General features: G+C 32.8%; 2 protein-coding genes across 2 annotated transcripts in view; one reads left to right on the forward strand and one right to left on the reverse strand.

Moving 5' to 3' along the window:
- The window catches only part of Ccn (cellular communication network factor protein Ccn), a 222,998-nt gene that overhangs the window by 12,316 nt on the left and 194,086 nt on the right, over positions 1 to 16,596 (reverse strand). The window contains exons 7-8 of the mRNA XM_075307957.1: positions 15,900 to 16,052; positions 15,341 to 15,571 (exon numbers count right to left, since the gene is read on the reverse strand). Of these exons, the coding sequence (XP_075164072.1) occupies positions 15,341 to 15,571; positions 15,900 to 16,052 (384 nt within the window). The remainder of the gene's footprint in view (positions 1 to 15,340; positions 15,572 to 15,899; positions 16,053 to 16,596) is intronic.
- Positions 7,275 to 8,985, forward strand: LOC142234622 (spermine oxidase). The gene has a single exon (XM_075305777.1). The coding sequence runs from the start codon at positions 7,380 to 7,382 to the stop codon at positions 8,838 to 8,840; it is 1,461 nt and encodes a 486-aa protein (XP_075161892.1). The 5' UTR covers positions 7,275 to 7,379; the 3' UTR covers positions 8,841 to 8,985.

Genomic DNA, 16,596 nt, shown 5'->3' on the forward strand with positions numbered 1-16,596 from the left:
ATTTACGTTGCAGGGATCCATTGACTAGAACTAAACTATCCCATTGAGCCCAGTATGCTTTCATAAGTGGACTTTCGGCTGCGATGTCTTTCTTGCTGGGTTTCTTATTTTCTTGTTTTGCCGAAATAATTTTTCTCAGAATGGGATCTTTACGTTGCTCTGTTGACCAGTCTGTGCCAGATTCGATGTGTAACTGCCTGACATTTACAACTGTCTCCTTTGGTTCAGCCTTCGAGTAGCGTCTGTTTTCTACATTGCAATGCCGTCGTGTCAAGGCTTGATCAATAACTTGTTTGCCACCTTTTCTATTATCCGCAAAATTTGAATTTGAGTCGCTTGGCTTTGTGGTCGCCTTCTTCTGATTATTGTTTAATGGAGATGGCGAGATTGACCCCGACGTTTTACGCCACGCTTTACATTCCCGGGAAAGATGTCCAGCCTTATCACAGTTATAGCATTTGATCCGGGATTTATTTGCCTCTTGCTTCATTTCTTGCATTGCCTGCTTCATGGCCTCTTTCATCGACTCAATAACGGACTTTGATTCATCACACTCTGTCTCTACTTTACGTACCTTGTGAATTTGAGGCCGCGCTAGCAATCTCGCAGTCTCCTGTGCAAGTGCGAATGTTACTGTTTCAGCGAATGTAGCCTTTTGTGACGCATATGTTGCACATTTTATATCTGGGTCTCGAATTCCATTGACGAAGGTTTCAATCTTGATGCGGTCCACAAGAGGATGACTCTCACCTGGGTATGTCAAAAGCACTAGCCGCTCAACTTCTGTTGCGAAATCTTGTAGGGTTTCATTCGATTTCTGGATTCTTCCTCTCAATTCCATTCTGAAGATGTCCTGCTTGTGCTCTCCACCATACTTGCGTTGAAGTGCCGCTATTACTTCATTATAGTTATTTCTAGAAGCAGCGGGAATGCTTTGTATCACATCAGCAGCATTGCCCTTTAATGCCAATAGAAGTTCAATTGCTTTATCATCGTCATTCCACAAATTTCTACAAGCAACCATTTCGAATTGGAATTTGAAGACATCAAATGACGTTGAGCCATCGAAAACAGGAGTTTTGATTTTTGAGCCCTCGACGACGCGCACTGGACCACCTTTAATTTCCAGCTCTGACATTTTTTTCTCGATGTGCAGAAACTTCTCATCATGAACCATAATTTTCTCATCCACGGAAAGAACTTTCTTATCCAATTCCACAATTTGATTTTCTATATGGTCCACACGTTTCTCCATGCCTTCAGAAATTTGTTGTAATTTTTCGTTGAGAATTCTAGAATTTTCGTCGAATTTTTCTTCCAATTTTCTAGAACTTGCTTCCATTTTTCTAGAATTTTCTTCCATTTTTCTAGAATTCTCATCCATGATTTTTCTAGAGTTTTCTTCCATCATTTTGCTCAAAACATTGAGCATTGATGTGTAATCCACAACACTCGAAGCCACAGATGGAGTTTCTACACTGCTTGTATTGACGAGTATTGATTCGTCAATGTCCTCCTTATAATCAAACTCATGCGTCGCAATGTCCATATTACGCCGTTCAAACTCTTCCAGTAGACGCTTTTGAAGCTGGGCCTTATTGCCTGTTGTCGGCAGCTCCAGTTTGCTCAATTCCTTTTTTAAGTCTTCCACACGAAGCTCATTAAACTTCATTGTAGATTTTTTTTTTCGTTATTTCACTTCCGACACCAATTGTTACGTTTTTATATTTAAGGTGGGTATTAAGTTCGACTTTTTTCACTAAAGTGAAAACTAAAACAGTAAAAAAGGCATAAAATTCTACATATTTGTTGCAGATTTTATTATAACTTGATGGGGAATATCCCAAAGCAAGTTTTCAAAAAGTTTGTATTCCTTAAAAAGTATTATTAGAGAAAAGTAATCGTGAAAAAATGGCGATTTTAGCGGCTAAACTCGAACTTAATACTCACCTTTAGGCGTTTTTAATTACCCGACAATTAAAACACAGTTCTTTTAAATAACGACAATCTACAATTTATTTACTATGACTTCACACTTTACAATTCGTTCACACTGAAGTTATTCGTTTGACGCTTTAATTAAGACTGACTCGTTAGCAGCATGCGAGCGCTTTTATATATGACGGTGTGGCAATTCGAGAACATTCTGGTAGCACTACAATATTCTGGCAACGCCAGAACATTCTTAGACAATGATAGAAGGATCTACGACCATTAAGTCATTCATCTGGTGGCTGCCAAACACATACACACTCACATAGATATGCGCTCGCATTACTACAAGAACAAAAAAACAATGACAATATACAATGAGATGAAATGAGAATGCAAAATAACAAAACAAAGGGGTTGTTATCAAAGAGAGTGAGAACTTACATGAAAATAAGCAAACAAAAGAACATAAAAGAAATTCAGGAAAGTGCTAGAAAATGAATAGATGATTCCAACAAGTTATAACGAAATTTTATCGTTACAATTTGAAATTTAAATTAACGGAAACTAATTTAAATAAACTTAAATCTATAATTATCAAATTCGTAACAATATTAAAAAAAAAATGCTGGAATGGAAAGTATATTGAAATTGTTTTATACAAATCTAATTTAATATTATTCCATGTAAAAAATAAATATTCAATTTCAGAGTAATCCGAGATGAATTTCGAAAGTGTTTTGTTACACCTCAGCTTATAGTTTGATGGTAAATTGGTAAGTATTCTTTTTAAAAATGTGACTTTCTTTTAATGAGATGTTTTTATTCATATTATTATTAGCTAATTACATTTTTTTTGGAAACCAGTTTAATGTTTTTCTTGTAAAAACTATTTACTTTCAGAGCAACCCCAGATGGATTTGGACAAATGTTTATATTTCACACAATTTTTTTTATTTCTCAGTTTTAATACCTTATTTTATTATTTCTTTAATCAAATTTTTTTGGAAACCAATTTAATATTTTTAATGTAAAAAAAAAATCTTTCACAATAGCCCCAGAACAATAATATAATAATAATTTTTATTACTACTCTGCTTATAATTTAATAGTGAATTGGTAAGGTTTCTTTAACTTTCTTTTAACCAGAATATTTAGTTTTTTATTTTATTATATATTTAATAAGAATTTTTTGGAAACCAATTTAATGTTTTTATTTAATGTAAAAAAACATTTAATTTCAGAGTAACCCTAAACGAATTTGGACAAATGTTTTATATTTCCCTCATCGTATAAATTAATAGAGAATTGGTAAGTTTTCTTTAAAATTTTTGGCTGTCTTTTAACTAGAATATTTTGTGCTTCTACACGGATGAAAAAGACTGTTTTTCATATGTTTGGCTATAAACATTATATGTTTGGAACACAAATTTTTAAACACAATATTTTTGAGTGCAAGCATATAATGTTCATAAACTAGCATAACATGTTTGGGACATATATGTTAATATGTTAGAACATATTATGTTTGGGACATAAAATGTTTGTAAATATAATATGCTTGGATGCAAACATATATTAATTTAGAAATAGCCTATAAACATATATGTGTTTAGTAGCTTGGAGCGCTATTTAACAGGGAGCGATATTGAATTAAGTTGGTGGTTGTTGCTTGTTATTACAAAATTAACATTTTATTTTTCCTTGGGCAATTGATCAGCTACTTCTTTGATCCTTACAAACTGTGTGGTCCGCTGTTCGAATCCCCGTCCGGCAAAAGGTAAAATTAAAATAAAAAAAAATCATACAATTGAATAATTTCTTCTACAATGTTTGTATTACAGAAAAAGGTGCTAAGAACTAAAAAATCTCGTGGAAGTGAGAAAGATGTGGGGGAATATACAATTGGGCAGAAACAAAATTTTGAGCATTCAGGTCGAAAACCTATGTTGTTAGCACCTATATTACCTGTTTATTTTCATAATTCATTATGATTGTAAATATATAAATAAATAAATAAATAAAATTTTGAGCACAATATTGTTTGGGATAATTTTTTTAAGCATATAATATTTTTGGGTGCAAAATGCTTCCAAACATATTATATGGTCACATAATAACATATTGTTTTTGGAAGACAACATTATTGAATATGGATGCAAAAATACAAAAAGTTTGGAACTTAGACTACCCAAACATATATTGTTTAGACCAATATGCTTTAAAACATATTATATATTGGTAGAGATCAAACATATAAATGTTTGGGCAATAGCCAAAAATGTATATGCTTGAAGCAAAATATGTTTGGGAGTATATGTTACAGAAGCGATTTTTTGTGAGCGTGTATGTCCATCACATCAATAACACAGTTTTTTGAGTTAAAATGGCTTACGTCATAATTTCTCTAATTATTTCAGGTACAAATTTTATGAGATACGTTTAGCAAACAAAAGTTGAATTCCTTATACCATTTTATAAAATGTTCCCAAATGTGGTAAGTTAGAAGCTAATATCATTAATATTTTTTATTACATTGTGTACATTTTTATAATTTTCATTACTCCTTCCATTTTTCAGCAAGATGTTTGAGAAATAAAGAACTAAGGATAAGTCAAAATGTTCAAACGGGGAGTTAAAAAGAACGACGGCCTTGTTCCATGTGGCTATACTTTTTATTCACAAAAACCATTGTATTAAGAACTTTTTTCATAAGTTTTTATAATAAAGTACGTTTGTTTAAAGAAAGTTTAGTTTTAATGTATGAAGATTTTCATAATGGTATAGAGGTTTGTTTTTCCTTTAATTATTTAATTTCTCTGTATTTTGGAAAGATGTATTTAAAAATAGTTCATTCGTCGACATTTTAAAGAGAATGTTAACGAAATTTTATTATCGGATTGCCCAAAAATAGTCAAGTTAACCAAATTAATACACGTTTTTCAACTTCACAGAAAAAATTGAATTAAAATAAATATCAATTATTGCCATAATTGAATGATAAAATTAAGTCAAATACGATTTTTATTAAGTTAATAATGAAAATAATTGGTTGAATAGAAAACTGAATTCACAACACATCAATTACTATGTTTAATTGGACTAATTGAAAAAGTAATTGCCAAACATATGAAAAATAAATATCTTTTGATTCAATTACTCAAATGATTAGTTCTACAACGGATGAATGAATTCCAAAACTACGACGTTAGTAGGCAACGAAAAATAAATAAATAAGAATAATGAAGTAGAATATATTATTATAGGTAACAAACAGGGATATCCAAGTCGAGTTACATGCAAATAAAACGTTGTGTCGGTGTCGCGATTCTTAGATATCATCGATATGTCAAAAAAGGTTCTTTTTGGAGCATTAAGTTTTATTTTATCGTAAGTACATACATTTTCTATTTAATTTTGTGTCATGAACATTTTTGTTTTTGGAAAACTACACTGAAAGAATTCTCTTCGTAAAAAAACGTTAGCGTATTGTGAACGCTCAAGCGGGAGGAAGTCGCTCTCGCGCTTATTTACAAAATAAAGAGGCGTACTCATGCACACTGCAAGAAGAATTTTGCTTTTCTGAGGAACGAAATTTTAGACAAACGTAGTTTTCTTTTGAAGCCAAAAAATTGTCTTTAAAGGCAAATAAATAAGATTGGGAACAATGGTGCCAACGCTTTCTATAAATTGGGGTATATTTTCTCTTAAAGAAAGTACGTTTAACAAAGGGGAATTTCGTTTGTCTAGAAGTTCGTTCCGGAGAAAAGTATTTTTTTTGTGTGTAGTTTGCGAAGAATATTACATAAAAATACCAAAAAGAATTCTTTCCGTGTATGCAATTCCATACATTCTAAATTGGGTATTTTAACATCTTGCGAGAAAGTTTTGTTTGTTTTTTTTTTTTAATGTATTTGGATTGAGTACTATCTCAATTGGGTGTTATTCTAATTACCTTTGTACTCAACTGAAATATTCCATCATTTGACATTTTTTGACGACAATCTTACAATTTGGGTAATTGGATTTATGATTTTCGTAATAAGCTGAAAATCAAATACAAAAATAATTGAAATCACAATTTTCGTATTTGATTCAAACAATGCCATCGAAGAACTAAAATTTAAGAGAATTTCAAACTAGACAAGCAGAAAAAAATCTTAAGGGCTAAATCATTGTCAATATTACTACAGTTTAGTTCATTTTGCTATGGAAAAGTGTTCACTGTTTTTTCAGTGTGTCAGTTCAATTTTTGCGAGTTTGCACTCGCCGGTATTGTCAAATTCAATTTTAATAAAATTATGTTATATGTTTAATTTGGTCGGTACTTTCTGTTCCTTTTCCAACGTTTCGTCAATACTTGTTGACTTCTTCCTGGGGATTTCGTAAAATTATTTTCTCAAAATTGACATTTAAATGCTTATATTATATCACAGTTTTTAAACATAAAATTTGTTGTGATTTTAAGAACTTAAATCCTTAAAACATAAAGCTTGGAAAAGTCAAACAATAAGGAAAATCATTATACTTGATTTGCTAACCTTCCGAATGTATCGATTAGTTCATCTTTTGATTCAACTCCCATTAACATATATTTTTTTAATAAAAGTTGGAATTTATTTAGTGTTTGTTATCAACTCAAAATTATTTGTTGTAAAATAATGTACTTTAATTTATACTCTTGCCTTACTTCTTTTAGCAAAACAGTGAATTTTATTAAAAAATGATGATACTGAACAAACAATTCACAATTCTTTTTATACACAAATTGACTGATATGCTATTATTTCCCTCTAAAACTATAAAAATTGGGGGTGTGTGATTTTTAAATAAGTTGTAAGTGGACGGATTATGGGGTGCGGAGACATTGGAATCGTCGTCAATTCATTTTAAAAATCGAAATATTAAAATATGTTTTTTTTATTAAAGATTTCAAAAAAGTTTGTCAGTAAAACATAAGCAGTACACTTGAATACTGATAAGATTATAAAAAGATTGCCCACGTCATTTAGATATTGAAAAGAAATGTAGTGAATGTGATGTTATTTTGCTTTCCACAAAACACATTGAAAATCACTGCCTGAGGGCCCACGCCACTGTAGTGCTCGCTGCTTGCAAAGATACTCGCTACAATGGTGTCTTTGACATTAGGCCCGACTATACTCCTACCTGTACGTCTTTCTTTTCCCCTATGTAAAAAGACCTTGAAAATATTTAAGAGCACACGCAAAGAGAATTTATGCAGATAACTCGTAATGCTCTTAAAATGTAAACTCTACAATGTGCTGAGCACTATTTTGTTTAGTCTTCATCCGCACATTTAGTATTAGTTGATGTGTTAACTGGGCATATCGATTGCCGGATACTTCTGCGGAGAGTATTGCGAGTCAAGAAAAATAAGAAATAATAAAATTATATTGGTGAATAGAATAAGTAAATTAGTTGCAATGTCCGTTATTCCATTGGTAATGCGAAAGTCTGCAGTGACAACACGTATTGTGGTTATCGGAGCAGGTCCAGCGGGTATTGCCGCTGCAACTAAACTTTTAGAGGCTGGTTTTCGCAATGTCATAGTACTAGAGGCCGAGAATCGAATCGGTGGACGCATTCACACTATACCTTTTGCTGATAACGTAATTGATTTGGGGGCCCAGTGGTGCCATGGGGAGAAGAGCAATGTTGTTTATGAGAGCGTGCAACAAAAGAGATTGGACCTTTTGGAGAGTACTGGCGATGTATACGACGATTATAAGTGCATTCGTTCTAATAAAGAGATCGTTGACGAAAATGTCGCATCTCTCCTAAAAACGATAGTAGTCAATTCTATACCGGAGAGGCAGAAGGATTTGGTGAACTATGAGGGTTCTTTGGGATCCTATCTTACGGATATGTTTTGGAGGGAATTCGCTGCCCTGCCTTCAAAAATTGATCCAATTATAGCAAGAGAGTTCTTTGAGAATTTCAAGAAATTCGAAAGTTCTGTGGAAGCTTCTGACCATTTGTTTGAGGTATCAGGTAAAGGCCATTTAGAATATTGGTTGTGTGAAGGGGATATATTACTAAATTGGAGAGATAAAGGTTTCAAAACCTTTTTGGAAATCCTAATGAAGTCGGATAGTCTAAATCCTATGGGTGTGCTTCAACAACGGGTTTTACTGAACCACAGAGTTAAGCAAATCGATTGGTCTAATCCTCAAAACATCAAAGTGCATTGCTATAGTGGTAAAATAATAGGGGCCGACCATGTGATTTGTACCACATCTTTGGGTGTTCTGAAAGAAGTGCACACCACAATGTTCCGGCCAGCATTACCCATCTCCAAGGCGAGGGCAATTGAAGGATTGAAATTGGGAACAGTGGATAAATTCTTTATTGAATTTAAAGAAGAATTTGGTCCATCTGACTGGACTGGTATATGCTTCCTATGGCTAGAGGAAGATCTTAAAGGACTAAGAGAGTCTGATCTATTTTGGTTGGAGAGTGTGTTTGGGTTCTACCGCGTCTCTTATCAGCCACGTGTTTTGGAAGGATGGATTATTGGTCCTCATGCTCGACACATGGAGTCTTTGTCGGAGGAGGAAGTTCTCAACGGTATTCTTTGGTTGTTCCGAAAATTCTTAAATTTTAAGTTACCAGAAACTTTAGATTTCATACGCACTCAATGGTATTCCAACGTTAACTTCAGAGGAAGCTATACATTCCGTTCTCTCTTGACGGATGAGTTACGCACTGGTGCTTGGGATTTGGCAAGACCTCTCACTACTATCGATGGTCGTCCTTTGTTACAATTCGCTGGTGAATCGACGCACAATCATTATTATTCGACCGTACATGGTGCCACAGAATCCGGATGGCGAGAAGCCCAACGATTGATAGACTATTACCAAATGATTCCATCACGCTTGTAAATAATACTACTAAGATTTAAAAAAGTCAGTTACCACTTACCAATAATAACAATCTCTAACATTTTGTTTTTAATATGTATGTATATATAATGGTAATGAGATTGATTGTATTAATAAAGCATAATGAACAAATGTGAACTTGAAATTCAGTAAGGTTTTCACTTTCGTAATCTAATAATTTTAAACACTTTCCTACGAAACGAAACAACGAGGGTAGAATCAACTAAATATCAGATTTTTTGTTTGTATTTTGTATGTAATAAACAATTCTCTTTTAAATTTGAGATTGGCGTACATGAGCCTAGGTAGAAAATTTCGATTTATCCCTTTTTTATCCTCTTTTTTCGCGCTTCTTTGGCTCGGAATCAATACCAAACACATTAGTGTAAAGACAAAATCTTTGGAACCAGGCATACTTTTTTTCCAAGTTCCAAGTTAACTTGGATCCAAGGATTTTAGAAAAGAGAGTTTAGAAAGGTATGATTTATTGAAACAACGATTGAGGATTTTTTTTTATCAAAATATTTACCATTTAGTAAATTTTTCAAAATGAATGTCTTATGTAATAAAATCATTGTTGGCCTTGTCTTTCTTTTTTGCAGTGGATGAATCGTGTTAGGGTAAGATAAAATACCGCACATAGACGTAGGCTTGTAAAGTTAAATAAAAGTAAGATGAATGATACTTTAAATGTTATCTCACCAAAAAACACAAAATTAAACTAGCAATTTTCAGGTATGACGATTGTTCCAATGTAAATTAGGCATAAACTCAAATTACATAGGCCCTTGATTCCGAGCCTAAGATGCAGGAATTGCACTAATGCCTTCGTCCTATATCATACGAAAGCAGGAGCAGGGCATAAGAATTCATTTAAGGCGAAATTCTTCCTTAAGTTTAAGATTTGCGTACTTGACATTAGAAAGCAAATTTGATTTTAGTGTGTTTTTTGTTTCATTATGCAACGCTTTATGTAACGATATCAATAACATAGAAAATATTTGTTCCCGATTTCTTAGGACCTTAGAATTTTTTATATCTTTTTCCAAGTCGAATCCCTAATCTTTAGGATAAAAGACATTTTTTCGAAATTTTGCTGAACAAAACTCGCTCTCGATTTTGAAAGATTTTTTTGTTCAAGACAACACATTGTACTCAAACAAAGCATATTTAAGACATTTAGATACAAATGAACAAATATTTATTCTAGAAATATAAGATGCAGGAATTGCACTAATGCCTTCGTCCTATATCATACGAAAGCAGGAGCAGGGCATAAGAATTCATTTAAGGCGAAATTCTTCCTTAAGTTTAAGATTTGCGTACTTGACATTAGAAAGCAAATTTGATTTTAGTGTGTTTTTTGTTTTTTGTTTCATTATGCAACGCTTTATGTAACGATATCAATAACATAGAAAATATTTGTTCCCGATTTCTTAGGACCTTAGAATTTTTTATATCTTTTTCCAAGTCGAATCCCTAATCTTTAGGATAAAAGACATTTTTTCGAAATTTTGCTGAACAAAACTCGCTCTCGATTTTGAAAGATTTTTTTGTTCAAGACAACACATTGTACTCAAACAAAGCATATTTAAGACATTTAGATACAAATGAACAAATATTTATTCTAGAAATATAAAATAAGTTTTTCAATCAACTGTCAATTAAAGAAAAACAGCAGTCACAAAATTCCCATTTTCCCAGACGATCGTGATAGAGTTCAAATAAACATTTGAATTTCTCTTGCATGTATTTATTTTGTAAAATATTAATGTTTTTCTTTACACAAAAAGAATTGCTATTAAGAATTATTTACGCTTTACTGGATTTACTTCATTGCATCGGTTTGAAGAAAACTCTATCTGAGATTTTGATTCAAATCATCTTGTCAAGTTGCATTAATGGTACATCTGTCATTGCAATGAAATCAAATCAACCAAAAGAGTCATAAACCCTGAAGCCGCAAATATTCTCCTTTGAAATGACAGAACAATCGCATCAGGCTGCGGGACATGCAAGAAGTTCAAAAGATGTTTTCACAGCAATTTCATTAGAACTGGAACGATGGTATGATACCACTTCGAATGTCTTCAAAGATTCTTCGGTTCATAGAGAAACAAAATCCTTTTTTTATTTTCAAAATGCTTTTAAGAAGCAGATAATAGCAGATAAAGATGCCGCGTAGTTATGAAGATGACGATAACGAGGGCGATGATGACACCAATAGAATGAAAACGATGAAAACGATGCACAGTAGTTCGTAAATTTAGTTGATGTTTTCTAATTGCAGGACAAAGTCCATCGTTAAAGTGATGGTGTATTCTTTACTTTTTATTCATTTTCTCATTTACCAGTTTATTACATTTTCCTTGTTGTAATAATGTATTGTGAAAATCTCACTTGCACCTCTGCGGTGCAAGTTCTGCATGTCCACATACCATACAAAGGGTTCATGGTTGAAATCCAGATTCCACTGAACACCAAAAAGTTTGTAAGCTATAGTTTACCCCTCTCAGGAATGATGGTGTCATTTTTAAGTTTTTCAAATCTTCTATGAAAAGTTCTTACGACTCGGCACTAAAAAAAGAGGTTCTTATATACACAGAAACTACCGTGGTGCAATGATTAGCATGTTCAGCTTGAATACAAAGGTGGATGAAAATCCCACTTTCGAACAAATATCAAACAATATTTTCAATACGTGGTTTCATCGTAATGTGAAAAGCCATTCGGACTCGAATACAAGACTGAGGTTCCTTGTCAGTGAGCGTAACATAGAATCAGCACTCATTTATAGAAGAGAAGTTTACCCCTTGTGATATCACACAAATCCAAAAAAATGAACTCTACACAGTCGAAAATGTGTGTGGAACACAAAGTTTTAACACATAATTTTTAAGTACAGGCACATAATGTATATCAACTAGTTAACACGTTTGGGACATTACACTTTTTTAATTTATTATGTTTTTGGATTCAAACATATATGAATTTAGAAATTTCGCATAAAAATATACAGGATAAGTGTAGCAAATGTGGTATACCCATTTGTTTTTCGATAGCCAAAGTAAGAAATCCATGATTTCAGATATATTTGCGGATTTTAAGCACTAATTCATAAAATGTCCACGTAATGTGGTACACCATAATGTAGATTTTTTTGTAAAAAAATAAATGCAACATATATATCGCAATTCCAAACATTTTATGCTTATTTAATAAATTGAAAATATAGCTTCACACAAAACGAAATGCTTAAGAACCACCAAAAAACATTCGAGCACGGGTAAATGATTGATTACCGACATATACATTTTGTAAATAAATGTTTTTATTTGTATTCCAACACAATTATATTAGTTTTTTTTCATTAGACCATAGACTTGCGTACCACTGTACGATAGCGTAGATTTCATCAACAATAGCAAGAGTGAAATTGGATTGCGAGTGTTTTGGCTATGCTAAAAAGTATTACGAGTGGAAATAAATCAAAATAACAATAGAAATTTGTAAGGAAGTGAACAGACAAAAAGTGTTCCTTATTCTTCGACCCTAGCATGTTGGTTGTTACATTTTTCCGAGAGAAAAAAACATTAGGGCTGAACCACAACTGCAGGATCTTGTCCCATTTTACTATGTTCTTGCCATTGAGCTGTTGGCAAATCAAGCAGTTTCATTGTAGCATTTATTAATGGATATACCAATGACAAAGACCTATCCTCACAAAGATGCACAGTTACATCGGTTTTGTGGTTATCACTTTTTTTTCTCCCATTGTTGTTGACGAAATATCACCGATTAACAAGCAAAGGTTATTTCTTATGGACTGTCAACGTCGTTTTGCTTCAGAATTACAAGCAACGTTTTCTGAGGAATACTTTAATGGGTATAACCATAAATTTCAGATCTATATTGCCTAACTCTGGTCTACCTAATTAAAATTTCGCAGTAACCAAAAACACAATAAAAATGCATGATTTTGATTGAAATATAGAGGTTGAAAGGGAGCCACCTTAGTGCAATGGTTAGCATGCCCGCCTTGCATACACAAGGTCGTGGGTTCGATTCCTGCTTCGACCGAACACCAAAAAGTTTTTTAGCGGTGGATTTCCCACCTTAGTAATGCTGGTGACATTTCTGGGGGTTTCAAAGTTTCTCTAAGTGGTTTCACTGCAATGTGGAACGCCATTCGGACTCGGCTATTAAAAGGAGGTCCGTTGTCATTGAGCTTAACATGGAATCGGGCAGCACTCAGTGATAAGAGAGAAGTTCACCAATGTGGTATCACAATGGACTGAATAGTCTAAGTGAACCTGATACATCGGGCTGCCACCTAACCTAACCTAGATGTTGAGAACTAAGCATACAAGTATATAACGAACTTCCAGAGACTACGATATTTCCAGAGTAATGAAGAACAGTGGTACATTTAGTAACGTGAAACTTAAAAGGATGTAACTCTAAAAAGTCCAGCAAAAAAAGCGTCGCCAAAAAAGTAATGAAAATGTTCTTTTTGGATCCGGAAGTGGTGCAAAATTGATTCAGAAGCGATGAATTTAACATGGACTTGTCATGGGACGGAAGTCCTCCATTTCAACAGCCGTTGCACTGAATTTGCATCACTTCTTTAGGTGTGATCCGAATTCAATGTATTGGATGTAAATTAAACAATTCTGCGATATTTTGTCAAATAAAATTTTTTTATAATTTTTAATGGATTCTAACGCTTGTCGGAGACGTTTAACCTCAAATATTTTCAAAAATTCACAATTTTTTCAGATTGGATTTAGCATTTTTTTCGACAAAATTTAAATGATTTGTACCATTTTATGTATTCTTACTCTGTTTTTAACCTATTTGACACAAAGAAAGTTAAAATTACCCATTCAAAGTATGAAAAAATAAGTTATAAAAAATTGAATTAAAAGAACTTCCTGGGTAGTTAAAATAAAGGACATCATTGGGAGTGCATCTTCTGGAAGCGCTTTTAAACTTATGGCTTTGGAAGAACTTCCAATTTTTTTGCTGAGAGGTTTTGGGTTTAACGTTACTGGGCATCATTTTGTGATAATTCAGACAAATTGTCTTTGGCATCTTAAGATGTTCACAAAATTGCCTTATTTTGTGTTTTTGTTGAAATTGAAAAAAAAAATGCTATACCCTTCACCACTACTCTGATACAGGGTTTATGTATTTGTATGTAACGCCAAGAAGGAGTAGTCGTTTACTATACCGATCGTCTTGGAATCAAATTCGGAGTCGATTTATCGATGTCCGTCTGTTCATGTATTTTTGTGTGCAAAGTACTACTCGCACATTAAATTCGATCATCCTGAAATTTGGCATAGGGCCTTAAAATGACTTAAAGGCGATCCTTACTAATTATAGAAAAAATCGGTACACTAATGATATCGTCAAGTATGCCAAATATGATTGAAATCGCTTCAGATTTCAGATTTAGATATATATAGCCAAAGTTTCATTCCGATTTACTTGAAATTTTTTGGCTATATTTAGATATATATATAGCCAAAGTTTCATTCCGATTTACTTGAAATTTACCACTGAGGGTATAATTAATATCTTGGCAATGTGGGCCAAATTTAGCTATATTTAGCTCCCATATATACGTACTTCCGATTTAGGCAAATATGGGCAGAATACCCACATATTACACACAATTTCAATTTTCATTTACCCATATTGTAGTCGCAATTGCCAACACATCGCAATTGTCAACAATTTCAGTCCACTTTAGACGTTCCAGTTGTTCATTTTTCTGTTCATCCAAAATTGTTCTTGTAATATCAAACGATTTGCTGTTTGACGTTTATTTCTATGCAAATGGGACCACAAATACAAAAGCCCGTTATAACCGGCATTTGTTGTCATGTTGTTCACATACGTTTTTTTTTATTATAAAACCACATTCGATTTCGTTTATATCAAGCGCTGTCGTTTTCTGAAGAACGATTTTTTTGCGTGAATATATAGAATAAATTCATCACGTTGTTTATATTACGGAATGTATTATAAAAACAAAACAGTATTTTTACAATGAAAAAAAAAAAAAAACAACATTGTATTAATAAAGATTTCTATTCTAAAACGGGATTTTTTTGTAGTCTAGAAAATTAAGTTACAAAAATGCCTCACTTTACCAAGAGGTCCATAATTTTTATTGATGTAGGCTGCTACACTGAAAGAAGATATTTTTTTCTCAGGAACGAAATTTTGGACAAAGTTTTTCTTTGTCATTAAAAAATATTCGTTAAAATTTTATGAAGCAGATTACAGACAATGGCTAAACCCCTTGCCATAAAGCCTGGCAAATTTGTTTAGAGAGTATGTCTTTAAAAGAAATGGGAATTTTCTTTGTCTACAATTTCGTTTGTCCTTTGTGCGTAGTTCTTAAACGACGAATGCAATTTTTTCATAACATACAAGAAATACTAGAATATTATAGATATTTGGCTGAAATTGGAATTTTTATTACTTACATTTTCGGAGCAGTCGCATTTTAATATCCATTCGATGGCAATAAATTTGTTCTCGATGTGAATTTGGTGCGATTGAAAATATTCTTGATCGATGGGATCCAAGGAGTGTGTGTCCCACAATGACGACAAAAAAGAACCGCTATAAAATTTATGGTTATGTTGTTTCCGTTGTTCCTGTTGTTGAATGATACTGATGGGATCATCAGAATTCAATGGGCAAAGCAGCTCAACCTAGTTGGCCAAAATAAGAAAAAAATGAATGTAGTTAAAAACGGAAGTAAGTACATTTCGATACATTTAAGAAACCGATAGTATGCAACTTCGAAAATTGAATCGATTAGGATTTTTTAGGTATTAATTGGTTGTAATTTAGAAATTTGTATAATGTGTATAATGTAACAGAAATATGAAAACCTATGGAGATGACAAATTAGCATTCAATTGTGAAATATTTGTCAATGTCAATGTTTTATAGATACCTTAGATCTACACATCAATTCTCGAAGATACAAACTACTGTTTCATATACCAACTTCTTACACCACTTTAATATTCCTACCTGAATTGTTGTTGATACAGAAGGCAAGCAACATTTGGAAGGTTGGCGGCAATAACCACAGACCTTAGGTCTATATAATTTTCTTGAAACACATTGACCTAAGCGTATACGTGCTGGTCCTAAGCGCTCCAAGTGGCGACATTCATGCCCTCTCTGTAATGGAAAAAAATTTAGATATATTTTAGAAAGAAATTTTACTGTTTTCGATATACAATAATGCATTTATAAATTTGAGATTCTCACAATATCTAGTATGTAATAGTAAAGTGAACTGAACTGTTTATCTGCTTTACTAAATTGTTTAATATGAACTGATATTATTCCAACTAGCAAATACCTCTCCAATCAAAATATCAATTGAATTTGTTTGACTTAAAATATCTGATTCTGAACTCTCGGACATGTAGCCATGAAATGGAAAATATTTTCTTCCTACTGCAAAGAAGCAATTTTTATTATTTTTTGTTTATTAAAGTTCAGAAACTTGTAGAATCGGTTGCGAATTGCTTTAGCCAATCACTTTAGCCATCACTTTAGAAGATGGGAAATTGGCTGCTGAGAAATCAAACCATTGACGCGCTAGGTCCCTACTTGTTGTTTACGTGTTTGGTTCGACACATTAAAATGCAAATAAAAAGAAATTAAGAGTTGGAAATATCTTGGAACAAACAGGAAAATTGTTCAATTCAAAAAATGA

Source organism: Haematobia irritans, chromosome 4 (assembly GCF_050003625.1).
Source record: "Haematobia irritans isolate KBUSLIRL chromosome 4, ASM5000362v1, whole genome shotgun sequence".
Classification (NCBI taxonomy): Eukaryota; Metazoa; Arthropoda; class Insecta; order Diptera; family Muscidae; genus Haematobia; species Haematobia irritans.